The sequence below is a fragment of the Phacochoerus africanus genome, chromosome 11, assembly GCF_016906955.1.
Source record: "Phacochoerus africanus isolate WHEZ1 chromosome 11, ROS_Pafr_v1, whole genome shotgun sequence".
Classification (NCBI taxonomy): Eukaryota; Metazoa; Chordata; class Mammalia; order Artiodactyla; family Suidae; genus Phacochoerus; species Phacochoerus africanus.
In genome coordinates, this window is record NC_062554.1 from 132,440,993 (window position 1) to 132,467,360 (window position 26,368).

A 26,368-nucleotide genomic window follows, 5' to 3' on the forward strand; every position below is an offset into this window, starting at 1 on the left:
TCAGCCGGGCCGGAAGGGGCCGGACCTCAGGCACCAGCACTTCCGGTATGCGGCCCGCCGGTGGTTCCTACGCGAGGAGCGCGAGAGGACTGGGTGACGTTACGGAAAGCGGCGGGACAGGGCATGTGCTGGGCATGCGCAGCAGGCAGACATCGCATCCCCGGCCCCAGCGGCAGGTTAGGGACCTCCCCTTGCGGGCGGGATTTCTAGCGTCGCGGCGGAGCGCAGGGCCTCGCGGCCTTCCGGGCAGCGGGCAGGAAACTGGAAGGGGTTCCTGAGCCCGCGAATCTGCAGGGGAAGTAGAAGGACGTCTGTGTGTGTAAGGGAGACCTCTGCCTCATTTACTAAGTCCCTATACTGTGCCCAGGAAAGGGCGTGGGGGTTGAGGTGAGCCTGTCGTCCGAGGGCCTGTGACTGTCCACCAGTAGGGGAAGGCGGGGCCTGCAGAAGTTGCAAGACAAGCTTCTTGCAGTTCCAGCCAATTTAACTTATTTACTTTGTGTCTCAACATGAGATGTTTGGTAGTCCACATTCTAGTGTGTATTCGTTTAATCAGACCGCTATTCTTACAACTATTCTTGGCCGGAAGAGAAAGAGGAGTTGGCAATGAAAAGAGTACATTTGGAACCTACTCTGTCTCAGAGGACAGTTTTAGGTGAAATGCTCTGAATTTTGCCAGAGAGTGCTGTGCTTCTTTTCGGCCCCGACCTCCTTCAGGTGTGAATCAGAGAAAGTAAATTACAACAGGTAAATTTAGGATGGAAGCCAGAGAGAGTATAAATATAACCGTAAGGCCAGAGAGACAGTTGAATTTGGAACTAAGAGAGACTAAGTCACCAAAAAATCAGGGTGCCATTGGTGATGCCGTTATATCTGGGCTGGGTTAGCATTCCAAAGCAGAGGGAGGGGAAGTGACCTCTGGAAGATGCTGTAAGACTTAAGGAAAGGCTATTGTCAGGTTTCCTGGTATGTCACTGGCTGGTGCTAATAATCCCCTGCTACTGCTTTGTTTTTAGGCCCTTCTTCAAGTGTCTGGAGCTCAGAGATGCAGCCCAGGGGAGGGAACAGTGACTAGTTAAGGAGGCCATGCTTACTGTTGCTTCCAGAGTCCATGTCAACACTGAGTCTTCAGCTGCTGGTGGCAGCTGCTCAGCAGACCCTGGGCATGGGGAGGAGCCGGGGCCCACCCCGAGCCGTGTGCCTTCATCTAGCCGGAGAGGTGCTGGCTGTGGCCAGGGGACTTAAGCCAGCTCTGCTCTATGATTGCAACTGTGCAGGGGCAGCAGAGCTCCAGAGCTATCTGGAGCAGCTGCAGGGCCTGGGCTTCCCGACCCGGGGGCTTCACATTCTTGAGATTGGAGAAAACAGCCTGATTGTCTGTCCTGAGCGTGTGTGTCAGCACTTGGAGCAGGTGCTGCTTGGTGCCGTAGCCTTTGTGGATGTTTCCAGCTCTCAGCCTCACCCTTCCATCTGCTCCCTGGACCAGCTTCAGGACTTGAAGGCTCTCCTGGCTGAGATCGTCACTCATTTGCAGGGACTGAAGACGGACCTGTCCCTGGCAGTCTCCAGCAGCAGGCTCCGTTCCTCAGACTGGAATCTCTGTACTGTGTTTGGGATCCTCCTGGGCTATCCTGTCCCCTATACCTTTCACATGAGCCAGGGAGGTGACAATTGCTTAGCCCTGACTCCACTACGGGTATTCACTGCCCGGATCTCTTGGCGACACAGTCAACCACCAGTCTTGCTCTATTCCTTTAGCGTCCCAGAGAGCTTGTTCCCGGCCCTGAGGGACATTCTAAATACTTGGGAGAAGGACCTTAGAACTCGATGTAGGACTCAGAATGACTTTGCTGACCTCAGCATCTCCTCCAAGGTGGTCACCCTGCCTGCTGTGGCCCTCTGACTGTAACTCTTTCCTCGCATAGAAGGTGCTCGGTAAGTGATCAGCTCTTGTTAAGGACGGCAAATAGGTATGACCTCAAGTACCAGACACTGGGGAAGAATGCTGTAATAAGTTTTCCATTTCTGTGCTAAGGGGTCCTCTGGATTTAGCTGAGATACTTGTTGTTTTTTCCACTGGATGGAAGATACAGGGAAGGATTGTGGAGAAGGAGGGAAGGGTGCCGGAGGACCAGCAACATGCCCTCGTGTGGAAGTGTACCTATTCCTGCCCTGTGTGGGGAGTGTCTGCCAGGGAGTCAAAGGGCTGGGCTTTGCTGCTTGTTGGTTTACCTCCAACAGACCTGGGCCAGGGAGCGTAGACCGGGTGGCTTAAGTGTCTTCTATCTGTGACGTGATGTGTCATTCAGCACAGAGCTGAGAGTTCTGAGGAACAAAGACTGTTAGGTGAAGTTTATTTGTTTGTTGTTACAGCAGATTAGAAAAACAATAAAGTCAGAAATCTCAGTCGAATTGGACAAACCCAAACCTTTAAAGGTAGTCAAGCCTTCCAAGTCTTTTTGTGGCGTTTCTTGCCACTGATTTTCAGCCCCGGCAGCTGTCACCAGTTATTCAGATCATCAGGCTGTCCTTGTGGGCCAGGAACACTGCCAGTGCCGTAGCAGCCAGTACCATCAGCGCGGGGAGCCATCGACCACACTGCCTCTGTGAGGAGGGAGGGGGAGAGGAGAGAAAGGCCGTGGGCTGGTCAGAGAAGACAGAGGCGGAAATGACCTTCCTTCTTCCTGTTCCAGCCCTGTGGCAAGCCTTGGGTTGGTGGAGGAGAAAAAGCATGTTATACCCGTTTCTCACTTTGTTACTCCCAGAGGATCAAACCACTTTACTAGGGGTCCCTGGCCTCTAAGCCAACGTCACTGGCCCAGGGAGCCACAGCCAGCGGGGAAAGGTACATAAATACTGGTACAAATAATCAAAAGTGGAAAATCACTCAGAAAAATTAGATGATTCTGTGTTTCTTTTCCTCGGCACCTTTGCTCTCCTCACTCTGTCCCTGTTGCTACAACGGGCGTGCGTCCACGCTAATAGTAAGATTTTCCCTTCGGACTCCAGAACCCCATGAAAATTAGGCCTGGAGACAGGAGCTGGAGTTTTCCTCCCGCGGTTGCTGTCCTGTCTGTTCAGTGTAAACCACGCTGAACGGGGCAGGCTGGGTAGCTGTTGGCACGGGCCGATCAATCCTATTGGCAAGATCAGGCTCAAGGCGGCTTTGTTCCCCCCACCACCACCACCCCAGCACTGCGGGAGGACTGCCCCTCTTACTGTGGGAGGTGGCCGCTGGCCCAGGCTCAGCTCTTCTCGACAGCGCTGCAGCTTGCGCAGGCAGGAGAGGTACTCGTCACTGAGGTTGTCTAGTTCCGAATGCAGGTCCCTGCACTGCGGGGAGAGGCCACCAAGGTCACCACCAGTTCTGCTGGGGACGGAGCCCAGGGAGGGGATGGAGTCCGTGACCCTGTTACTCATTGGGCGCTTTTACCACCCTTCCTTCCCAGCTGTTCTCGAGCTTTCGCTTGGCCTTGCGACTCTCTTACTAGTTTATCGATAACGTGTTCGTTTAAATGCCTGATGATAATGCATCTGTGATGTAGTCTACATGCAGGTGCTTTTGTGGGCCAGCTGTGTGTGCAGGTGTTCTGTAAACCCCAAAGTGAGGTTCCTGTCACACAAGCCACCTGGATGTGATCCTAGCGCACATCTCTGGCGGGAGCTAGTTGCACGTGACTCTGCCTCTGCAGGTGTGCGTGTTGCTGTGTCTGTAGCCAGGAAGAGTTTTGTTACTTGAAAGACTCTGTAATAAAGTTTTAGGATACTCAATGTAGGACAGAGTTCGTGGAGTAAATGTGTTTTATTCAACGTGTTTCTGAGTGTTGGTTGACTTTCCAAAAGCTAACTCTTGAGTAAAACCTTGAGGAAGGGTTGGGATAAATAAGGGCGGCCTAGGAATAAATGATCCAGGCCCGTGAATATCCAGCCACAGCTTAGGCCAGGAGAGGCCTGCTGTCTGGCCACCTCCTAGCAGTTGCCCTGTCACGGTGGTAGGATGAGCCCCCCACTGCCTGAGGTCACCATCTCACCTCCTTTTCCTTGGCCAGGAGCTGCAGCGTTTTCTCTTGGAGCTGGTCTCTGAAATCCCAGTCTTTCTCCTTCCCTGGACCCTCAGGCTCCACTTCGTTCTGGGAGGGCTTTGGACTCCACTCCAGAGCCTGATCTAAAAAGGGGGCCAGGTTCTCCGTGACGATGAGGCCCGCACCTCTGAGCAAGGGCCCCGCCACTGAGAACCCCTAGGGGGACAGAGAAGGGCCTGTCCCTGTCGGGCTGTGCGGAAGACTCCCGTGGGGACCCTGCCCAGCCTGGACAGAAAGCTGGAATTTGAGCCCCTTGAGGGCAAGGTGGGCATCTTAACTTTTTATATCCCTGTCTAATGCCGGATCCTTTTGGGAAATACCTATTAATTTAATTTCTTTGGTCACATGCCGCATCTTTTAGTCTGGTAGGTTTGCTGGATGCTTCAGTATCGCTGCTTTTCCTTGTGTTCTCATTTCAAAATACGAGAATGGCAGTCATATCCTAGAATTCATCTCCATGTAGTTAAAGATGTTTTCAGCTACGTGGCAGTTTGAATTTTGGTGAAAAGAGCACAGGACTAGGAGTCAGAAATCCTGGATTGTTGTCATAGCTGTGCTCTTAATTCATGTGACCACAGACCTTCATTTTCCAATCCATCCTGTGTGGGCATGATCACTTCTGCCTTATCTTTCACCCAGTGACTGTGATGAGAAAACAGAAGGCCCTGTGCTCTGGATAAGTGAGGCGTGTTTGCCCACTCCAGATATATGAAGAATCCTTGGGATGCCAAGGCAGCAGACCCTGAGGGCTGAGAGTGAGGTGACTGTTGCGTGTGATGGGTTGGTTATACTTGGGGTGCTGGATATGGTTTGGGAAGTCAAATGTAAAAACTGACATAAAATCCTGAGTTCAAAATCCATTTATTGAAATGTTCCACAGACACGTTTTTTGGAGGGAGTAGGAATCCTTTTTCAAAGTTTATATACTTCTCAGGATAGGAGGCTCACTAGCTAAAGTGTTCTCCGAGCCAGTGGTGGGTCCTTAAAACACTCCCTTAGCGCCCTGACCCAACAGCTTCATAAGCGGATGGGACTCCAAGGGGTCCTGTGGCCCCTCCCACGGCCTCTAGAAAGGCAAGGAAAGGGCACTGTCTCAGAAGTTGTGGAAATAAATTTGCTGACCTTTCTTTGTCAAGCGTTTCTCCTGTTCCTGGAGCTGTAAGGACTGACTCTGAAGAAGACCTGTCGGGAAACACAAGGAGCTTGCCTGTGCTGGCGTGTCGACTGCGAAGAGTGTCTTTTCAGAACTCTGCTTGAAAGCGTACTTCTTAACCGTGTCCCCACCTCTAGTTGGCTGAATTGTCACCCCCCCTTCCCCGATTCACATGTTGTCGTCCTAACCCCTAGGCCTTCAAAACGTGACCCTGTTTGGAGATGGGTCCTCCACGGAGGAGGTGGATTGGGGCATTAGGATGGGTCCTAACCTGACACGACTGGCATCCTCAGAGAAGGGAGAGTTTGGGCGCAGAGGTGGCTAGCTGGAAGATGCGAAGAGGGGAGAAGACAGCCGTCCGCAGGGGAAGTGGCCCAGAACAGACCCTTCCCCCGGAGCCCTCGGGAGGAAGCACCCCCCACACCGCCGGCCCTGGATTTTGGACTTCTCGCCTCCAGGACTATGAGAAAATAAATGCTTGTTCTTTAAGTCACCCAGTTTGTGCTGCTTTGTTACAAATGTGCCATCCTTATGTTTCTCCCTACCATGTCTTTTTTTAAGATTCTTTATTTTTTCCATTATAGTTGATTTACAATGTTCTGTCATTTTCTGCGGTACAGCAGAGTGACCCAGTTGTACGTGGTATATACATTCTTTCTCTCACATTATCCTCCATCCTGTTCCATCACAGGTGATTAGACGGGGGTCCCTGTGCTGTGCAGCAGGAGCTCACCTACCACGTCTTTCTTTAAGTGTCCACTTAAGAATTACCGTAGAAGAAAGACTTTCCTAGATGACCCTGTGTGAAAAAGCAGCGCTTCTCTCTTTAACCTGCTTTGGTTTTTCTCTGTAGCTGTTATTAATACCTGCAGGTCCTTGTTCCTGGGAACCCCATACTCCACTGTACTGGCTGCTTAGGTTGCATGTAGGCTTCATTAGGGAGGAAGCCGTGCGGGCTCTCTTCCTTACGTGTGTGTGTGTGTGTGTGTGTGTGTGTGTGTGTGTGTGTGTGTGTGTGTGTGTGTGTGTGTGTGTGGTGCCTCGCACCTGGCAAGGGCTCCGTATGTTCGGAATAAACAAAAGGCGTGATTTTGAAGTGACTTCCTGCCCATCCCGCTCCCGCAGTGGATGAGGCCAGCCTCTGCTGGTCTTTGTCCTTCCCCTGTGCTTGCCTTGTTCTCACATCCACTGCTGCTGACGTGACTTCTCAGTCAGGGTGTCAGAAGTTAGGGTGGTGGGCAACTGGCTGTGCCATTGATAGAGCCAGATTCTCCAGCCTTTCAGAAATTGCCTCCTTTCCTTTGAAAAGTCCCCTTTCCTCTTTGGCCCCAGCATGTGGTTTTGAAGCAGACTGAGGCTTCTGTAGTGTGAGCTTATTTACCGAACCATTCCTAGTGACAGAGGTCTCTGTGACATAATACGGAACATAATAAGAATTTATAAAATAAGAATTCCCGAGAAAACCTAACACTGTTTTGGAATCTGCAGTTTTGGGGGAAATACAGCTGGTTGTCATTGGCGTGGAGGAGAAGAGTAATAATAAGCAAGAGAAACCAGAGGCCAGTGTGGCACTTGCGAAGAGCAATGGCAGTGACCCCACGGCACAGAAGAAGTTCTGAAGATGCAGCTCTGCACTTGGAAGATGTGCCAAGGACCAGTGCCCCCAGCCCTTGGGTTGCCTTTTGTGGGGGCAGGAGCCCCGGGAACACAAAAAAGTTACCTGTGCTACTTTCAGAATCTAGAAAGGAGACTTACTCTGCAGCTGCTGTACTTTAGTCACCAGGGCGAGTTTCTCTTCCTCTGACTTCTGTAGCTGATCTGAAAATGAAATAAGGCAAAAGCCAAAATGGAAGAGTCTAAGACATAATGAACTTGCCCCTGAGGATGGAAATTGGGAGTAGGGGCCGTCTTGCCCAGGGCCTCTGATAGATGTGTGTCAAGTGGAAGGTGCTCTTTTTCCTTCTTGTCCCCTTCTGAAGAGGTAAACCAGAAGCCCACTACCTTGCATTGCATCTGCAGCAGCGGCAGGTTGGAGTAAGGGTTGCCTGTGCTCTCAGCGGACAGAGGCTGTGACTGGGAAACCTGTGCTGTGCCTGGCGTTTCACCTGACCTTTCCCTTTCCAGTTAGGGTCATGGCCTTGACCCATGACTGCTGCAAGAGCACCTGTGCCCCGGCTTAGAGGGATGGGCTGGAAAAGAGCTGATACTACGAGATCCTCTAGTGTGGCGAAATTCATTTTCAGTCTTGAATGATTAAAGCAGCCTTGCCTTTTCCTCAAGGTAGAATGAAGTCATAAAGTCAAACAGGTGAAAGGCTAAAGCCTTTCCACCCAGCTTTCTTCCTCCGGAAGGACAGGCCTCGGCCACAGGCCCCCAAGGGGAAGGTACCTTGTAGGTGCTGGGTGTCCGAGCTGCACAGGTCTCTGTCCCCCTGCAGGCGCGCAATCTTGGCCTGCAGCTCCTGGTGCTCGTTCTCCAAGAGTCGCAGGGCCTGGTTCATCTGCAGGTCTCTACTGTCTGCCCCCTGGGAGGAGAAGGAGGGACCGGCACAGGCAGGTCAGCGCCGGGGCGGAGACAGGGGCAGCCCCCGAGGAAGAGGGACCCTGTAGAAAACTATAGAATTTTGGAGGTAGAGGAGTCTTACGGAAAAACAGGAAAAGTTAAAAAAAAAAAAAAACCTTTGCTGTGCTCTATTCCTCACACATCAAATGATGCACTAGGTATTTTGTCTTCTTTTGACGGCTGCACCTGTGACATAGGGAAATTCCTGGGCTAGGGTCGAATGGGGGCTGCCGCTGCCAGCCTACACCGCAGCCGCAGCGATGCCAGATCTGAGCGGCGTCTGTGACCTACGCTGCGACTCGAGGCCACACCTGACCCTTAACCCACTGATCGAGGCCAGGGATCAAACCCACATTTTCACAGACAGTGTGTCCGGTTCTTAACCCGCTGAGCCACAGCAGGAGCTCCAATGCACTAGATTTTTGTTCTTCACAAGGGATTCATTTGGGTAAATGCCCAAATGAAGGAGTACCAAATGATCACTCTTTTAGAGGTCTCCATTTTGTCTTTACTTCTCCTTCTCACGCGCTCAAAAAATTTGGTTTTTTTTGGTAGAGTCATTTTTTGCAAAGAATTAAGGTGAAAAAGGAAAGAGCCTCCGGAGTTCCCGTCGTGGCGCAGTGGTTAAGGAATCCGACTAGGAACCATGAGATTGCAGGTTCGGTCCCTGCCCTTGCTCAGTGGGTTAACGATCTGGCGTTGCCGTGAGCTGTGGTGTAGGTTGCAAACGCGGCTCAGATCCTGCGTTGCTGTGGCTCTGGCGTAGGCTGGCGGCTGCAGCTCCGATTAGACCCCTAGCCTGGGAACCTCCATATGCTGCAGGAGCGGCCCAAGAGATAGCAGAAAAAAAAAAAAAGAAAAAAAAAAGAGCCTCCGTGAGAGTTGCCTTGTAGGTGAGATGAGATGAGGAAGAGGGCAGAATAGCAGGAGAGATGTGGCTGTGATGCAGTGACTAGCGAGGTTCTGTCCTGGGATGATGAGACCCACCCCACGGGCTGCTCAGAGCCCTGCTTCAGTAAAAGTGTAAAAAGAAACTTTTGAGATGGGTCCTCAAAATTCCAAATCCAGTAAGTAAAACTTATGATAAACAGTAGCCCTATTGAGGGCTGGTGTGTGTGAGGCATGGGCTTTGCATGGATCGCCTCGCTCAATCCTCACAACAATCCTGATAGAGATGCTATTATTATTTTTGTTTTCGAGATGAGACTGAGGCTTAGGAGGGTAACTGCTCCAAGGTACCACAGGTCGGAAATGATGGAACCCTTGAGAATGCCAAGTGTCTGTTGTACTGGCTTAAAAAACCACACTGGCAGGATGCGTTAGTTGCTACTCCACCTGTCAGTAAGTTGGTGACATTTGTTCTGTGCTAGTGGCGGGCATTTCTGAACTGGATGCTCTGTTGGGATGGGGTGTAGTGAAGGGGTTGGAGTGTGACAGCAGCTGATGACGATTCCAGCCCAGCCCTTTGCATGAACACTGAGGTCACTTGCATGAGCAGTGCAGACAGACATCCTTGCTAAAGTCAAAATTAGATTTGCCCCAGCCCCCAAACCCTGCTTTCCCTCCCCACCTCCCCACCCTCAGGGCCTGTACCTGCAGTTTGGACTGAAGCACGTGAAGCTGGCTCTCCAGCTCTCTGTGCTGGGTCCCCAGGGTCCTCCAGTCCTCCTTCAGAGCCTCGTACTGGCTCCTCCACTCTTCACACTTCTGCTCGGCCAGAGCCAGGGACCGCTGTGGGAGGTGAGAGGGGAGGGTGGTGCGTGGGAGTTCTGGTGGTTGTGCAGCGGGCTCCCCTGGCGCCCAGACCACTCCAGGGCCCCCAGCCCCAGGGACTGCCCGGCACCCTCACCTGTGTGCTCTGCAGCTGCTGTTCTGCGCTCATTTTCTCCTCCAGCACTTTCTGCAGTGACTCCTTGGCCTTCTGCTCATAGCTGTGTTTCTGGTCTTCCATCTCTAATATCACCTTCTTCATTCCCCTGGGGGAGTAGTTCTGCAAATGTGATTCAATTCAACAAATACACATTGAGCATCTGTGTGCCAAACCCTGAGCAGGGATGCAGAAGGGAAAAGAAGTCAGTCCTTGCCCACAGGGCAGAGATGCTGGTAACCTGGTGGCCCTTCTCCCAGGTTGGAGGTGGGCAGGGAGAGCCCCTCAGGTGATGTGAGAGGTGAGGGGGGATAACAAACTGCCCTGGGCACGCTGGGCATCGGCCCTGGGCATCGGCCCCTAGGCCTTCCCTAGGGTCCTGAAAGTCAGTATTCCAAAGGGAGATCATCTTTCTTTTCTTTTTTGGGGGGTGGTGGTGGTGGTTTTAGGGCCACACCAGAGGCACATGGAGGTTCCCAGGCTAGGGGTTGAATGGGAGCTACAGCCGCTGGTCTGTGCCACAGCCACAGCAACACAGGATCCAAGCTGTCTGTGACCTACATCACAGCTCATGGCAACCCCGGATCCTTAACCCGCTGATCGAGGCCGGGGATCGAACCCGTGTCCTCATGGACACCAGTTGGGATTTGTTTCCCGGGCACTCCCGGGAAATGGTCTTTCTAAACCCGCTCCCGTCTCAGTGACCGGCATCATCACCTGGTCTCCCGCACCCTAAGCCAGGGAGTCAGCCGTGATTTCTCTCACCTTCTCCAAGGAATCAGTTGGCCATTGAGCTTTGTGGACCTCCTGAACAGCACACACCTCTCTCTCTCTCCTTCTGCCTCCTTAGTCGGACGCTAATAACAGTATCCTATGGATTGTATAGTCTCCCTGTCTTCAGGCCGTGCTTCTCATCAAACCCTTCCCAGTCCTGCAGCTGGAGCATTCTCTCTAAAACTCAAATTGGATCCTGTCACAACCTGCTTAAACCTCTCAGTGTCTTAAGGATCAGGTCCAAACTCCTTGGTACAGCTCCTACTTATAAGCCCAGACTTTGATTCCACGGGGCCATCACCCCAGCACTGTGCTTTTCAGCCTCTGCCTTTGCCCATAGAGCTGCTTCTCCCTAGGGCATCCTGACCCCTTTCACCAGGGTAAAAGATACAGCCCAAGAATCACATAAATTCTGATAAATACGGTTAACCACATGATCCCTCAACTCTTTTTTTTTTTTTTTTTTGGTTGCCCCACAGCATATGGAGCTCCCGGGCCAGAGATCAGATCTGAGCAGCAGTTGCGACCTAAGCCAGGTCCTTAATCCACTGTGCTGGGCCAGGGATTGAACCCACGTCCCCACACGCCCAAGATACCACACTGATCCCATTGTGCCACAAGGGGAGCTCCATATCCCCCAACTCTTTATGGATTAGACAGTTTTACTGGTGTTTCAAGGTATCCCCTGCCCATCTCTATCTTTCTAATATACTGACTCACCCGTCTCTTTTAAGGGATTGTAAACTCCTTTGAGGCAGGGAGCGTTTTTTTTTTTTTTAAATAAAATTATATGTATAGCTTCATGGATCCGAACAAGCTTCAGCAAACTCAGTTTTAAAAAATTAATACACTTGCATTTTTAGAATTTCTCCTGGCTTCAAGATAAAAAATAAAAAATATACAAGAGCAACCTTGCAAATTCCCTGGAGTTCTCACCCTTCCCATGCTTTTCATTTTTTTCCCCTGTGGTTTGGGGGAAAGCACGAAGCTTTTACCATCGATTCTGGATTTCCCAACTGGTTAAGAGATAGTCTAACTAATGCACATTTAGGGACCAATATGGAATCGTTTCCATTTAGCTTTGGAATCATCTGAAAATTTGGATTTAAATGTTGAGTCGGTCTTATGTCCCAGGAACTGTCATTAGAAATCAGAAACAGGAGTTACTGGTTGAGACCATACATGGCATGTCTAAGTTATTGGATTTAACCATGCTGGTCACTGGCCAGCTGTATCCCCCGTAGAAAATGAGTAGACTGGCATTCTGGATTATACGTCGGTCTCTTATGAGTCTGGTTGGCATTATTTGGTCATAAGAGTCTGACAAAGTCGGTCATGACGGAAAAAAGAGTTGTGAGTCAGCAAACCCACAGATTATATAAATTACATAATCAGCAAAATTTTTACTACGTGGCCGCTTTACCTCGCTGACATCAAGTAGGAGCAGTCTGGCAGGTCCACCTCTTTCTCTCTCTCTCTCTCTCTCTTTTTTTTTTTTTTGTCTTTTTGTCCTTTTAGGGCCGTACCTGCGACATATGGAGGCTAGGAGTTTAATCGGAGCTGTAGTTACCAGCCTGCACCACAGCCACAGCAACGCGGGATCCGGGCCTCATCTGCAAGCTGCGCCACAGCTCATGGCAACGCCGGATCCTTAACCCACTGAGCAAGGCCAGGGATCAAACCCACAACCTCATGGTTCCTAGTTGGATTCGTTTTCACTGCACCACGATGGGAACTCCTCATTCTCTTATTTGATGTTTCTCCTCACCTGTCAGAAATCCATCACTTCTCGAGTGTAAAAGCTGACTTCCTTCCTATCTCATATAATTCGAGATCAGACCAAGCAAGAGAGTCCCAGAGCTGGATAACAACACCTCAGAGGAGCTAGGAGGCACAGTCTCTTACTTTCTCCCAGGAATTGCTGCCAGGTAAACGTTGCCCATGGGGAGTTCCCGTCATGGCGCAGCAGAAACAAATCCGACTGGGAACCATGAGGTTGTGGGTTCGATCCCTGGCCTTGCTCAGTGGGTTACGGATCTGGCATTGCCGTGAGCTGTGGTGTAGGTCTCAGACATGGCTTGGATCCTGTGTTGCTGTGGCTGTGGTGTAGGCTGGCAGCTGTAGCTCCAATTAGACCCCTAGCCTGGGAACCTCCATGTGCTGTGGGTGTGGCCCTAAAAAAGCCAAAAAAAAAAAAAAGTTGCTCATGGGATGAAAGTCATTTTGTAATTGTAATCTCATTGTAATCTCTAACTCATTGTAATCTCTACTCATCTGTTCAAAAACTGGGACCGGTGAAGTTCTCTCCAGGTGGGCTGATTCTTTGCCAAGGGCTTCTCCCTGCGTTCCCAGGAATTCTCAATGTTCCCCTGGAGCTGGCAGAGTGCTTGGTGCTGGGCTTCCTTTTTTCAAGGTGCAAAGGGAAAGACATGGGGAGAAAGGGGGAGGAGGGTGGAGATCGTGTTTGGTAAACTGGAGGCTAAAGTGAAAAATGATGAAGCCAGGTTCAGGTGGGTAGGAATAGGTGCATTAATTCCTAGTAGCGACATTTCTAGAGAGTAAGATTGAGGTTCAAATGTTCTCTCCTATTTAATTCTCGTTTCCTGAGCTAGATGTGTCCTTCAGAATGCTTACCTGGGTACAGGTGTACAGCTGGTTTTCTAAGGATCTCAGTTTGCCCTTCAATTTGTCTTCATTAAGCTGGCCCTGGAGCAGAAGGGATGGGTTAGTGAGTTTGGCCAAAATGTGGCATGCAAGGACTTTTGTTCTGTATTCCCAGCCTGCTGCCTGGAATATGATCTGTGGTGTTTTAGGGGATAGGGAAAGACGACAAAGACTGTTTCTCTGGAATAGGAGACGGAAGAATCGTCCTGGTCCCCAGAGTCGTCCGTGTCCCTTGAGGTTTTTCTATCACGTGGCTCAGGGTATCATAGCAGGAGTCCGTGGAAGGAAAGCTTCTAGGCTGTCCTCTCCTCCCTTCATCACCTCTCCCCTGTCTGTCTGGGCACCTCCGTACTCCTCACCTCCTCTCCGTCCTGTACATGGACCTTGACCTCTAAAGGCCAATAAGAGCAAAGGGGTCTCTTCTCCCAGGAGGAACGTACATTCCCTCCCTTACCCCCTGTCATGGCTGAATCGTGTCCCTCCTAGCCTCCCTCCAGAGTTCGCGTGGTGACCTCCTAGCCCCCAGGACCTCAGAATGCACTGCGTTTGGACACAGGGTCTTTAAAGGAGTAGTTAAGTTAAAACAGGGTCCCTGGGGTGGGCCCTAATCCAGTACAACTGTGTCCTCATGAGAAGAGGAGACGCAGACGCCAGGACACGCAGAGGGAGGACTGTGTGGCCCCCGGGGAGAAGGCAGCCGTCTGCAAGCCAAGGAGATGGGCCTCAGAGGAAACCCACCCTGTCCACACCTCCATCTCACGCTTCCATCCTCCAGTAACTGTAAGAAAATACATTTCTGTTGGTTAAGCCTGTGATACTGTCTTACAGCAGCCTTGGCAAGTGGAATCAGTTCCCTCCTTGCCGCCCTCCCATCCCCCCCATGATTCAAGAGGAGAAGTTGCTTAAGAAAGCAGGAAGGAGGGACATTAAGGCAGGGGTGTGTGTGTGTTGGTGGCAGTAGCAGTAAGAGGACTTCCCAGAAAGGCACATTCTGTTCATCCACGAGCTGGGTCGCTCCAGTGGCATTTTGGATCTTCCGAGAGGGTGGCAAGGGCGGAGGAAGGCAGCAAGGCTGCGTCTGTGTCTCAGGTTTGGCCTCTCTGCTGCGTAGCTGGCAGCTCCCTTGCTGCTCTGGTCTTGTAGACAGTTTCCCAAGTAGGGGTTTGGATCGAAGGTCGTGTGTGTGTGTGTGTGTAGAAAACAGACGGACGGTCTCTTTAGCCGTAATCGGTCTTCATGTCCTTTCTCTGCCTCTGCCAACCAGGCCCGATGGGACACCTGAGAGGTGCAGGAATTGCATTTCTCCCCAGGCCTGAGAGCCACGGCCCCTTTGTCAGGCTGCTTGGGCCCCTTTGTCAGGCTGCTTGGACGTTTCCAACCCTTCTGTGGTTTCTGGTCTGAGATGCCCTGGGGGCAAAGGAGACTGTTCTGAGGCTCATACCCCACTGTGAGTTTCCGGGCATGACTGGGGAGGGGAAAGAGGCAGGAAGTGGTATCTCCCAGCTCCTGTTTTGATCTTGTTTGGCTGATTCTTCGAACCATGGGAGCCAGGGGGCGCCCCCACCCTTCTGCTTCCTGTGTAACTCAGCTGGGCCTTGCAAAAGCTAACAGCGTTGCCAAAAATAATTTTTCAAAGTGCCTCTTGCTATTACTGTTTTTCCTAATGTCTCATGCGAGAGCCGAGAGTCAGGGACTTGGCAGCTGCAACAAGCCCAGACAGATACAGAGGTGGACAAAGAGGTGGAGTAACTGGGAAGAGCTGCTCCCCTGAGTAGCCTGTTCATTGTTGATCCACGGGTCCCTAAATCGCCTCCCTCGGCACCCCAGCCCCTGGTTCAGATCTGTGTGTTTTCCTTTGCATAAAAACTCTGACCATGCAGGGTGCAGCCAGACCCACTGAGTTTGAGGGTTTCTCTTGCTCTGGTTTGGGAAGAAACAGGCAAGCTCGAGGCAACGTTCTTACCCTCCCCTCAGATGCCTGCCCTTCGGGGCAGCCCCGTTCTCCTTACTTGGATGGTTGCAATCCCATAGTTTTGCCTCTTCCAGCTGTTTTTGGGGTTTAGCCACACCCCATATTACTTTTCCATTCGTGTTGTGATAGAAGACAATTCAGGATAGCCCCTTCAGTGGGGATGAAGGGCCACCCACGTCTGGACCTAGAAAACATCTCTGGTCCACAGCTCTTCCTTCCCAGACTCCCCAAGGCAGGCAGGAAAGTGCAGCCACTTGTTGCACATGGCGCATGAAGCTTCCTGGTCTGGGCCCCAGCTTCCCCCAAGAAGCCCGGTGGTACGGCAGGGGGAGAGGCACTTTTTCAGGCCTATTGTGGACGCTTTTTTTGGCAGTTGCATCCCGGGAACCCAAGGCTTAGTGAGCACAGGACCCCGGTTGTAAGAGGAGCAGGTGGAGGCCATACACACCTGGTGCCGGTCTAAGGGCTTCAGCTCCTGCTTCTGCCTGGCTCTCGCCGCCTCTGACCTGCTCTCCAGAAACGCACCCACCTCACCGCAGATTCGCCAGCCCACGGCTCGCCTCTCTCTCCAGCATAGGTTGCTTAGGGCTTGCAGCCAATCCCCTGCTGCACTGTCATCTCGAGATCTCATTTCCACTTTGCAAGACTTCAGAGCCAAGTGTGCCCTGCTCTGGGTTTTCCGTTGCCCCGTCCTGAGGGCTGGCTTTCTCTACTGCCGGAACTGTTTCTGCATTGAAGCTTGGACACGGCTTAGGAGCCTCTGCATTGCCCCCAGCCCATCACACCCCAAAGGCCAAAGTCAGCACGGAGGTGGAGACAATAGAGGGAGTGGACCCCTGGCGTTCAGCAGAGTTTGCAGTGAGCTTCTCTGCCAGAGAGGTTGGAGAGTCAAATCATGGAGGCCAGATGGAGAACAAAAGAAGGCCTGAACTTGGCTGAGTATTAGCATCTGTGTTCTGGCCACATCTTCCAATTCCTTTTCCCAAATACTGCAGCCTGAGACCGTCTTTCCATTGAGGTTGAGGTTTCCACGGGAAGGGTACGGGGTCGAATCGTCTTGTTTTGGGGGAAGCAAGAGACGTTAACTGAAATATCTGAGCCTGTTTTTCTTAAAAACAGGAAGCTGGGGGGTTGTTGGAGAGGAAGAAGACGAGAAGGGCGGGTGTGAGGGAGGAGCACAGGGGAGGGAGAGAGGCACAGCCTCAGCGGGGGACCTGCTCCTGAGGTGGAGCTGGAGCCGAGCTGCCCTCCGCGTCCGGCACAGAAGTGTCTCTTAACACATCTTCCGCCCCATTCGCTCCACACTGGCTGTCACGCAAGCTCTGATGGGTCTCACCTGGGATACAAGAGCTTTCGCCACCACCTGTCCACTCAGAGCCAGGGTCCTCACTGTTGTCAGAGAACCTTTAAAAACACAGATCTGACCAAGTGCTTCCCCCTCCGTCCACAGCCGCCTTCGTACCTCGACGGGACCAGCTTGACTTTCAGGCCGAGGAGAGCCTGGTCCCATTCCCGCCCTGCTCGTTGCCTGCAGCAGCGTTTTGCAAACCAGGGTGGCCTGCATTCTCAGGGGTCCGTGATATATAGGAATTTCCTTTACAAGGGAATCTGTGTAAATATTTAAGTTTGAGATCCCACATTCAACAGGAAGTGTTTGGGTGCCTTAATTCCTGAGACCTGTCTGAGGCCCTTTGTGTCACTGTTGGAGGTGCCCTGACACGATCCCTTCAGCTCCATCAGGCTCTGCGACACTCAGGAGTGTGTTACACACATCATTCCGACTGCGGGACCCTCAACACCCTTTTCCTTTCCTGCCCGTCTTGCCCTCATCGTGCTGCTTCCACGCCGCAGAACTCCTCCTCGGTCCTTCCAGGCCCAGCTAACGTGCTCCTTTCCTCTGGTGCCTCCCCTGTTCCAGCTCGGGCTGAAGGGCTGCTCCTTCCTCCTTTCTCCGTGTCCCTTTGTGGGAAGTGCTGTGCTGGCTTTAGGACAGTGCAGTAGAGTTATTTATCGCTTGGCTCTCTCTTCCTGGCTGATGGGGGAACTCCTCAAGAGTTCTCTCCGTCCCTGTAGCACAGTTGGAACTTAGCAGATGTCTGCTGCATAAACGGGTGAGACCATCTCAGTTTCGTTCAGCACTGGAAACCACCTGGCACGCCCAGCTGTCTGCTTCTGGCTCCCAGTCTGCAACTTCCTTCGTGAGCAGCAGCCCCAAACATAGACACCTCAAGCTGGGTACAGGGACCGACGTGCGGAGGGAGGACCCCAGAAGCTTGTTTTACATCCCTGCCAAGTGCTGTTTTGTTCCACCCCCTCCCGTCCTGTCTCTCTAAGCACAGCCACCTGGGTGGTAAGGTCAGTTGTGCACAGAAGCCCGTAAGGTTGCGTGTTCTCTCTGTGCATCAAAGATGCTTAGAGCATTCTGCTTTGGTGGCATCAAACTGCTTATAGCTCCCTGAACATTCCAGCCTGGAGATTTCAGTGTGGGGTTCAAGGGCTCCTGGGAATATCCAGGATCACAGGGCCTTCCTTTTCCAGCTTCATGGCTCTGTGAGGGTGGATATTCCTCAGATGCTTCAACCCAAACAGTGTATTAACAGACTGAACGCAGACCCACATATGAGACTTTAGCTGTCTTCCGTTCAGACAGTAAAGAGTTTTGCAAAAGCATAAAACAATGGCACTCCTCTCACTATTTAAAAAAAACCTTTTTCTTTTCATAAAAATATATAATTTAGGTTCACATGTAATGGATTTACTATTGTTATTTTAAAATTAATACATATTTTTAAGATTCCTGTTTTCATTTCTAAATGGTAAATATAAAAATTCTTTGGGGGAGTTCCTCGGTGGCCTAGCAGTTAAGGACTTGGCCTTGTCACTCTCGGGGCCTGGGTTTGATCCCTAGCCCGGGGATTTCCTCATGCTGTAGATGTGGCCAACAAAGCAAAAGAAAAAAGTTCTTTGGGTTTTAATAACTTTTTGAAAGAATATAAAGGGACCCTGAAATTGAAAAGTGGGAACCCCGTTGCATTGGACTATGTGCTGCCTCTGGTTCTTTGCGTTTTCTCCTCTGCCGAGAGCATGGTTCCCGTTTGCACATTTGCCTGGAAGATATTAGTATAACCATTCCATAGTTCCCTGATTCTCCCCCGTCTGGAGTCATTCATTTCTCCTTGTATTCTGCTATATCTTGAAAACATCTTTTTTTCTCTCTCTCATCTCTGCGTTGCTTGGGTATGTGTCTCCCTGACAAACCCAGAAGCTCTCTCAAAGCAGGAACCCTGTCTCATGACTTCCAGGGCTCCGGGCAGAGACCCTGCTCTGCAGCTATTCGTTGAATGAATGGACTAAAATCGGGAGGCCTGAACTTTAGTTCCAGTCCGCCTCGAGCAGTGTGACTTCGGATGAGTCCCCCACCCGTCTGACTCTCCGTTTCCCCGAGGGGGACTAAGAGCAGTAGCCTGGGTGATCTTTAAGGTGCCTCCCCTTCGCGTCCGCATCTGGCCCGAGGCGTCGGTCCCTGACGGCTTGGAGTGAACGCCGGGGCGCGTCCCATACGAAACTGGTGCGCGTTTCCCGGAGTCGGTGATAGTAACGGTGCTCTGTACTGGGATCTTCCGTTTTTCTTCCCAAATGGACACGTTCTCCTTTTGGTTCTGGGCCTTCCCTGGGTGTGTAGCAGCATGGCCCCCCGTTGGTGGTCCTGGACTCATCTCCACATATGGACTGTGACGTGTCTTATCACCCCCCAGCCTCTTCAGGAGTGAGAAAGCCTCTTCCCTTGCTGGGTGGTTTGCAAAGAAGGATGAAGCGGGGACACACGGAGGCCCAGGAGCCTTTTCAGACAAAGATTTCATTCCCTTACCTTCCAAGAACTGTCAGAAGCCTGAATCAGAGTGGAGAGCAGGTCTTGGAGAATCACCATCTTCTGTTTCAGAACCAGCTCCCTGTGCAGGGCCTCCTGGGGGGCAGAATGCAGGGGGTAAGACAACCCAGAGGAGGAGGGAGCAGGTGGGTGAGGAGGTGAGGAGCTGAGGGCGAGTTCTCAGGGCACTTACTTTGAGGTACTCAGAAAGCTGGATGATTTCCTGGAGAGAAAGAAAAGGAGTCTGTGGGGACTCTGCAATCCTGGAACTGGAACCAGAGCCCGCGTTGGCTTGGGCCGAGTAAACTTTCTGCCTTGGCTCAGGGTCCCCCCAGGCCCCATGTCTCTGCTTGTTCAGGAAGGGGGTGCCCGTCCACCCCCGCTGCATTTACCGCGGAATTCCAGAATGCCAGCGCTTGGAGGAGCTTAGGTGCCATCCGATCCAACGCCTCGTCTTACCTTATCCAGGACCGCAACTCCGTAACTGGAAGAGAGGAGATGAGAACAAAACTGGCAGCGGCTCAAAGAAATGAGCATGTCACGAGGCAGTGGGTTGATCCCACCTCCGGCCTCTTCTGAAGAGCCCGTAGGATGGGGAAGGCCTTCCTTCTCCTCTGTCTTGGCCGTGCCCACTGCATGCGGAAGTAACCTGGCCGGGCCCAAACCTGCCCCAAGGTAGTGACAGTGCGGGATCCCTAACTGCTAGGCCACCAAGGAGCTTCCCGTTTTTTTAATTCAGGTGGCCAGGGGAGTTCACTGTGTTTCTTGCCAGCTTCCAGGTGAGGCTGTTCAGTGAAAGCTTAGGAGAGAGGGACGGGCGGGCTCTGCGGGAGGTGGGGTCGGGAACAGGAAAGGCACTCACTTGGTTTGCTGGCTGGCATTGTTCTTAGTCGTTGGCTGTGTTTCTTCTGCCTTCGTCTGAGTGCCTGAGAGATAGGGGATAAGGCGCTTCAGAGCCGGGGGCCGGGCAGTGCTGAGGGCAGGGACTCTCCGCTGCCAGCGAGCTGGGACTCTGAGGCCAGATCTCTGCAGGCCCCAGCGAGGGACAGGGCGCTGCTCTTACCGCGGTGCTGTTTGGGCAGCTTCTGGACGGCAGAGTCTCTCCGGGCACCCGAGGGAGGATGCCGCTGGGCTGGAAAGACCTCGGCGCTGGTCCCGGACACCTGGGAAGCAAGTGGGTGAGGCTGAAAGCCTAGGCAGGGCCTCCGGGGACAGGATTCTGCATGTGACTGCAGAAAGCTGAACCAGCGACCAAGCGCTGGGTCCAAAACACCAAAGGACCCCCTCGCAGCTCCGAGCTGGTCCCTGCCCTGCCTCCCCTGTCCTGGAGGGTGGGAATGGGCAGTGGGGGGCTGGGCTGGCCGCCACTCTCTCTCTCTCTCTCTCTCTCTCTCTCTCGACCCCCTCTACCTTAGCTGCTCTCAGCCGCTGGCGTGGCCCGTGGCAAGAGCTGGTCAGAGGGGGCCGGAGGGGCCTGGGATCAGGCCTGCCTTTTCTGGGTCTCGGTCTCCTGTCCAATGCGGAGCTGGGAGGAGATGACCTCCAAAGTGCCCTCCGCCCTCCAGAGATGGCTCCCTCCTCTCAGAAAGGGCTGGAACAGTGCCGAGCTTTTGTGTGAAGAGCAGGGAAAGGGAGCAGCTGGAGGAGGGTGTGGGAGGAGCTGGCACGGTTTTACTCTGCTCTTTGGTCATTTTCTTCCTACGACTCCGACAATTCTGTTTGTAACATACATACATATGTATATTTTTTGTTTGTTTTGTCTTGTTTTGTCTTTTTAGGGCCGCACCCGCAGCATATGGAGGTCCCCAGGCTAGGGGTCTAATCAGAGCTACAGCTGCCGGCCTACACCACAGCTCACGGCAACGCTGGATCCTTAACCCACTGAGCGAGGCCAGGGATTGACCCGAAACCTCATGGTTCCTAGTTGGATTCGTTTCCGCCGCGCCACGACAAAGGCTAAGAAATGCCTGTGGCAGCTAACTTTGAAGACTAACTCAATCTCAAGAAACCTTAAATGACAGCAGTTCCCATTGTGACTCAGTGAGTTAAGGACTTGATGTTGTCTCTGTGAGGCTGTGAGGAAAAAAAAAGAAAAAAAAAAAGAAACCTTAAATGCCTAATCGGCCCAGGAGGAGTTCTTTAGGTAACTGTGATTTCTGTTGTTTTTCTCCCTAAAATTATTTTTTCAACAAAAGCATTCTGAAACCTTCCTGCCTTAGAAAGTGCACAGTTGGTTTTATTTTACAGTTAGGCTCAAGGATCATTCCTGTGAACAGTGTTCTGTTGTGGAAAGCAGAGGTACTGGTTAAGAGGGCCTGACCGGGCACCTGCTCTGGGTGCCGCGCAATACGAGGCACCTCCAGCGATCTGGGACCCCGCCCTGCCATCTGTGTGCTCCCAGCATGGAGAGGAGGACACCATGGTTTGCTGGCTGAGGTCATTTCAGCACACCCTGATTTTTGCCAACACGGCTCCTCTTCAGGCCAGACTATTGGGCCCTCTAAGAGTCACACGATCTTAGAAGATTTATAACCTCATAAGGACCGCAGAGAGCAGAGGTGGCCTGGAGAAGCATAGGAAGCTGGGGCTTTCTGGACCAGATGTGGCTTTAGATGAATGAATTTAGTAGAATTGATGTATGGCCCATGCCAAAGCGAGACGGTGGTGGTGCAACAGCCTTACAGAGAAATAGGAGTGTGTGTGTGTGGGGGGGGAGTGTGGTTGTGTGTGTGTGTGTGTTTGTGTGTGGGGGTGGTTGTATCTGTGATTGTGTGTGAGTGTGGTTGTGTGCATGTGTTTCCAGGGGAGCAGCAAGAAGATTGGCCTGTGTACCTGGCCCACAGTAAGAATCCTGTGGAACGATGGCTGATTGAATGCAATAGATTTGTTGAGACAGACTAGACTTGAACTAATACTAGGAATTAGCAATGGGGTTGTTTAAAAAATTTTTCTTCTCCTGGAGTTCCCGTCATGGTTCAGTGGTAAACGAATCCGACTAGGAACCATGAGGTTGCGGGTTCGATCCCTGGCCTTGCTCAGTGGGTTAAGGATCCAGCATTGCCGTGAGCTGTGGTGTAGGTTGCAGACATGGCTCGGATCCCTGGTTGCTGCGGCTGTGGTGAAGGCCGGCGGCTGCAGCTCCAATTCGACCGCTAGCCTAGGTACCTCCATATGCCGCGGAAGTGGCCTAAAAAATGGCAAAATGACCAAAAAAAAAAAAATTTTTTTCTTCTCCTAAAAAAGCAAGTTTAAAACAAAACAAAAACAAACAAACATTCAACCAAAAAAACCCAACCACAGAAATACCTGAATAAGTGCCTAAGGGAGACTTATGACTGAGGAAGAAGGGACTCAATTTAAATCACTTTTTAGTGACCTGGAGCCCACCCACTGCCTCAGTAGCCCACCCCACCCCCTCCAGAGCAGTATGTCCATCGACATGGCCCACCTGCTGTCCAGGGGAAGAGATCCTGTTGGCCCAAGGCAAGGGCTCCTTGAGGTCAGGTGCCTGTCCTGCCCTGGAGGGACCTGGCTGCCTGGTCTGCGAGCGCTCTGCCTGGCCTTTCTCCTCCACCTCCAGGTGCCTCAGTCTGAAAAACTGCTGCTGTCGTGCTTCCTGGAACTGTTCCTTCTGCTGGGTCCTCAGCGCCTTCCCCACCTGGCGGCAAGTGGTCACGTTGGGGCGGCGGCGGCGGCTCTCACGGGTCTCCTGCCGGCGCTCGCACTTGGCTTCGTAGCTCTCAGCCCACCGGGCCAAGCCAGGGGCAGGCCTGGGGTCTGGGCTGAGCATGATGACCTCCTGAGCACCTGTTGTGTTGGCTTCCCGTTCCTGGAATAGCTGCTCGGGTCTGCCAAGGGCCAAGAGGGAGGCGAAGGGGAGGGGTCAGGAGATGGGCAGAAAAATGACCATCTCCCTGGATGAGGGGGCAGAAATAGCACAGCGTCCCGTATGTGGGGGCTGACAACTGAGGAGGAGATGACGTCACACGGGGACTCATGACTCCTGGGTCCTGACTCTGGACTGATTTCTGCTCTTCTCTGGCTGTGTTTCTCCTACAAAGTGGCAAGAACCCTCTGGCTGCCATGTCTTCCTGGACCAAACTTCCCACACTTCTTTTAGTTAGGGGAACATGAAAAATCGTGGATAAAAATCACTAAAAGCTTATAGCCTCTCGGATAGCCGATTGGGGTGTGTTCCTTTTACAAGGACTTCTAGAGAATCAGTTCACTAGGCTCCCTGTTCCCCAGTCTGAAAGGAAAGCCAGCATTTTTATTGCTCTCCTGGCTCACCTGTACTGAAATAGGCAGGTGACTTTTCTCAAGGCCTAGAGGAATAACCAGACCCTGCAAGGTGTAACTGGTCCTATGACCTGCACCCACTGGCCTCTGCTTAGCCCTTAGCAGGTAGCCTGGTCCTGGGCGTGGTCCTGAGCGTGGTTTAAGAGGGAACCCCCACACTCCTGCCTGCAGTCATGGGGTCCTGACAGTGGTCCCTAGGCACTCCTGGCCCAGGACTGGGCTCTGACTCTCAGGTGCAGATCAAATCAGCATTGGCTAAGCACCTGAGACTTGCCCATCACTGGCCAAACCCACTTCCGAGCTTTCAGCTCAGTATCTCTCCAAGATGGAAGATTCCATTTTTTTTTTTAAATCACCTCCCTTTTAGGGGCCAAGTCTGCTTTCCTCAGCCGAGGTGCAGATTGTCCATGGAAGCCAGCACCCACTTGGATTATACCTGCAGGAGACTGCTGCCAATGAAAGTGAAACAAAAGCAAGCAAACAAAAAACAGTAACCAGAAGTCCCCAGGGAACCAGGCTCGATGTAGAGGCCCCACTTGCTGCCCCTCAACAGGGCCTTACCCTATTTAGCCCAAATCTCATCCCCTCTCCTGTCTCTGTGCCATTCTCTCTCTCTTGCCTTCTCTCCCTCCTCTCTCTCCCCTCCCTTCTGCAAATGTGTTGATTCTCCTAGAACCCTCAGTAGCTTGGCTGAGTTGGGGCTGGACCTGGCTGAGCTGGATTCTGAGCCCAGGAAACCCTGATGCCTGCCTCCACTGATCCCTGGGGTCAGACCAGAGACTGATGAGGGAAGAGGGACTCTCCCTTCCAGCTGCCGCTTCTCTTTGTGCCCCCACTCGGGGAACCCACTTCTTGGGTAGGTCAGAGAAGGGTGTCTCAGCTTCACCAACCAGCAGGCATTTGCCGGCTCTGGCCCCTTGGGTTTATTTATGGGTCAAACAGACTCAACAGGTAGCAGCCCGTGTGCCCTTTCTGCCCGCCCAGGGGTGAGGAAGTCTCGCACGCTGACGGGGGTCGTATGCAGTCAGGCCCTGTCCGCTCTCCACCACCTGACTCTCCAGGCTTGGAGGGCCACCCTCTGCTCTCGGCGGGGCTGTGACATGGACAGTGCCTGGTCCACCGCTGGTGCCCCTGCCCTTTCTTTAGGCTTTCTCCTCACTCCTGCACTTACACCTGCTCACTTCCCACCTGCTACTTTCATCATTTAAACACTTAGGAAAGGATGGGAGAGGCTCATTCAGATTAAATCAGGAATGACTTCACAAGCAGGTACACTCCATGTTCTGAATCTACACTTGGGGTGTCCTGGGCCCTTGCCCCGGCTGCTCTGCCGTAGATGTGGGAAGTGGGGAACCCCGACCATGGATTCAGATTCTGTGGACTCCTGTCCTGGCTCTGTCAGCGGCTACCCACATGCTTTTGGACCAGCTATTACATATCTCTGCATCTCTGTTTCCTCACTTATAAAGTGGCAGCCTAACTCACAAGGTTCTGAGGATTAAAGAAAAATACACATCAAGCCTCTGGGCCGTGGCATGTGATAAACATTAGCTTTCTATAATAGTATGATTTTTACTATCCCAGTGCTACCGATCTTGGATATTGAGGACTCAGTGCTATAAGACAAGGGTCCGAAGCTAGCCAGCACTCTAGGACCAAGAATGCCTCATCCTCCAGCCCCCCGACCACTCTCTCTTTGAAGGAGTCCTGCTGACCGCGTGGAGGGGATGCTGGCCCCGGGGCTGAAATCATATTTACTGCTGCTCTGTTCCTCTGACTTCTGGGTGCGGGCTGCAGGGAGAAAGGCCCCTCTGGTCTGGGCACACCCGCCAGCAACATTAGGCCCAGCAGAAAGGAAAGGAGAGGGGGGCGAAGGACGGGTGTCCAGGCTGCCTGCATCCCACCTTTAAAATGTGGGGTGCTGGGTCGCCTCCCTGTTTGGTTCCAGGCCACCCTCAGGCTGTGTAGAGGAGGCAGGCCTCTTGATTGTGAAGAATCCTTCAACCTCCCACTGTGAAGAGGGGAGGGCTGTGTGGAGAGCGGAGTGTGCCGGCCGTGCCTACACTGATTCGCTGGAACACATGGCTGCCCTGCCCTGCTTCCTGGGCACAGACATTGGCACTTGTTGCCCAGGCTGGGAGTTGCAGTAGAAAAGGCTCCTTCAAGAAGGGAGCCTTTCCCGACCCCCAGGCCCTCACAGCAGGTGGGATTTGGCATGGCACAGCTAGGTAGGATCACACTCAGCTTTCCTGATTTGCTTAAACACAAGATGCCACGTGGGACGGCTGACTGACCGAGATGGGCTGTAGGAAAAAAGGAACTGGCCCCTGTGGGGTTCAAAAAAGGTCACTGGGCCACTGCCCAGGCAGCTCTTGCGGCATGGCAGGGCCCAGTTGCAGCCCTGGGACGACGTGGTACTGGCTGGGGGATGGGGGCATGGGGGCTGTCCTCGCCGCCGGGGGATCAGGACACTGTCCTCGCCTGACAGTTCTCTGTCGCTGCCTTTCCAGGTCTCTGCTCCTACTTCCTGGCTGCGTGTGTGTGATGCATGGCCTCCTGCATGAATGAATGGACTGGCCTGCCTAGTCCAGAGCTCTCGGTGTGAGCTGGGAGAGAAGGGCTGGCGCCCAGCGGCTGCAAAGGCAGCTTCGTGCTGTTGGGTCCCTGCTGTGAAGGGAGCTGTAAAATGTCTGCCCCGTCACTGGGGAGCCTGAACCCCAGGTCACTGCCTCACTGCCAGTGTAATCCGATGGATGGAGCAGAGAGCCCCGGATGCTGTGCCCCTGGAGACCAACACAGGGCACTTTCCAAGTTACCCAGCCCCACACTCCTAACCTACACCGTCCACTCCAGGGCCTCTCCTTACAGCCCGGGGAGGCTGGCAGCCAGAGCCTCTTCTGCCCCACCCAGCGTCGGGGGCCCCCAACCTGGACACAAATGCCTCCTCCTTGTCCGTTACCTCGGGTCCCCGGCTGCAGCGCCAGCAGCTCAGGAAAGCATCCCGGCTACTGGGCAGACCTCGGCTCTGGTCTCGGGTGGGGTGATCTCAGTCCGTGGCTCTGGGCCCCTCAGCATTTCCCTTCGAGGTTCTCTCGCCTTTTACGCAGCTGCCTTGCCGAAACAGGAA

General features: G+C 52.7%; 2 protein-coding genes across 13 annotated transcripts; one reads left to right on the forward strand and one right to left on the reverse strand.

Moving 5' to 3' along the window:
• Nucleotides 1-24: 24 nt before the first annotated feature.
• C11H1orf74 (chromosome 11 C1orf74 homolog) lies at nt 25-5,728 on the forward strand. 9 transcript variants are annotated; one of them, XR_007131014.1, is made up of 5 exons: nt 184-319; nt 1,017-1,935; nt 2,694-2,845; nt 4,722-4,842; nt 5,219-5,728. XR_007131014.1 is itself a non-coding variant. In XM_047754275.1 (3 exons), the coding sequence occupies exon 2, from the start codon at nt 1,112-1,114 to the stop codon at nt 1,901-1,903; it is 792 nt and encodes a 263-aa protein (XP_047610231.1). In that variant the 5' UTR covers nt 25-176; nt 1,017-1,111; the 3' UTR covers nt 1,904-1,935; nt 5,219-5,728. The 9 variants fall into 9 exon arrangements, 5 of the variants coding, with proteins under 5 accessions (XP_047610231.1, XP_047610228.1, XP_047610233.1 ...); XR_007131016.1 differs by lacking the exon at nt 4,722-4,842; XR_007131017.1 differs by lacking the exon at nt 4,722-4,842 and having other exon boundaries at nt 5,430-5,728.
• On the reverse strand, nt 2,327-26,368 carry TRAF3IP3 (TRAF3 interacting protein 3). Of its 4 annotated transcripts, XM_047754268.1 has the most exons (16): nt 26,201-26,358; nt 22,391-22,790; nt 20,006-20,105; nt 19,805-19,868; nt 19,402-19,426; nt 19,136-19,165; nt 18,943-19,038; nt 13,073-13,144; nt 9,647-9,787; nt 9,391-9,528; nt 7,624-7,759; nt 6,991-7,053; nt 5,205-5,264; nt 4,032-4,165; nt 3,220-3,333; nt 2,327-2,604 (listed from the first exon to the last, which is right to left on the reverse strand). In XM_047754268.1, the coding sequence occupies exons 2-16, from the start codon at nt 22,730-22,732 to the stop codon at nt 2,512-2,514; spliced, it is 1,608 nt and encodes a 535-aa protein (XP_047610224.1). In that variant the 5' UTR covers nt 22,733-22,790; nt 26,201-26,358; the 3' UTR covers nt 2,327-2,511. The 4 variants fall into 4 exon arrangements, with proteins under 4 accessions (XP_047610224.1, XP_047610225.1, XP_047610226.1 ...); XM_047754269.1 differs by lacking the exon at nt 5,205-5,264 and having other exon boundaries at nt 26,201-26,361; XM_047754270.1 differs by lacking the exons at nt 2,327-2,604; nt 3,220-3,333; nt 4,032-4,165 and having other exon boundaries at nt 4,927-6,642; nt 26,201-26,368.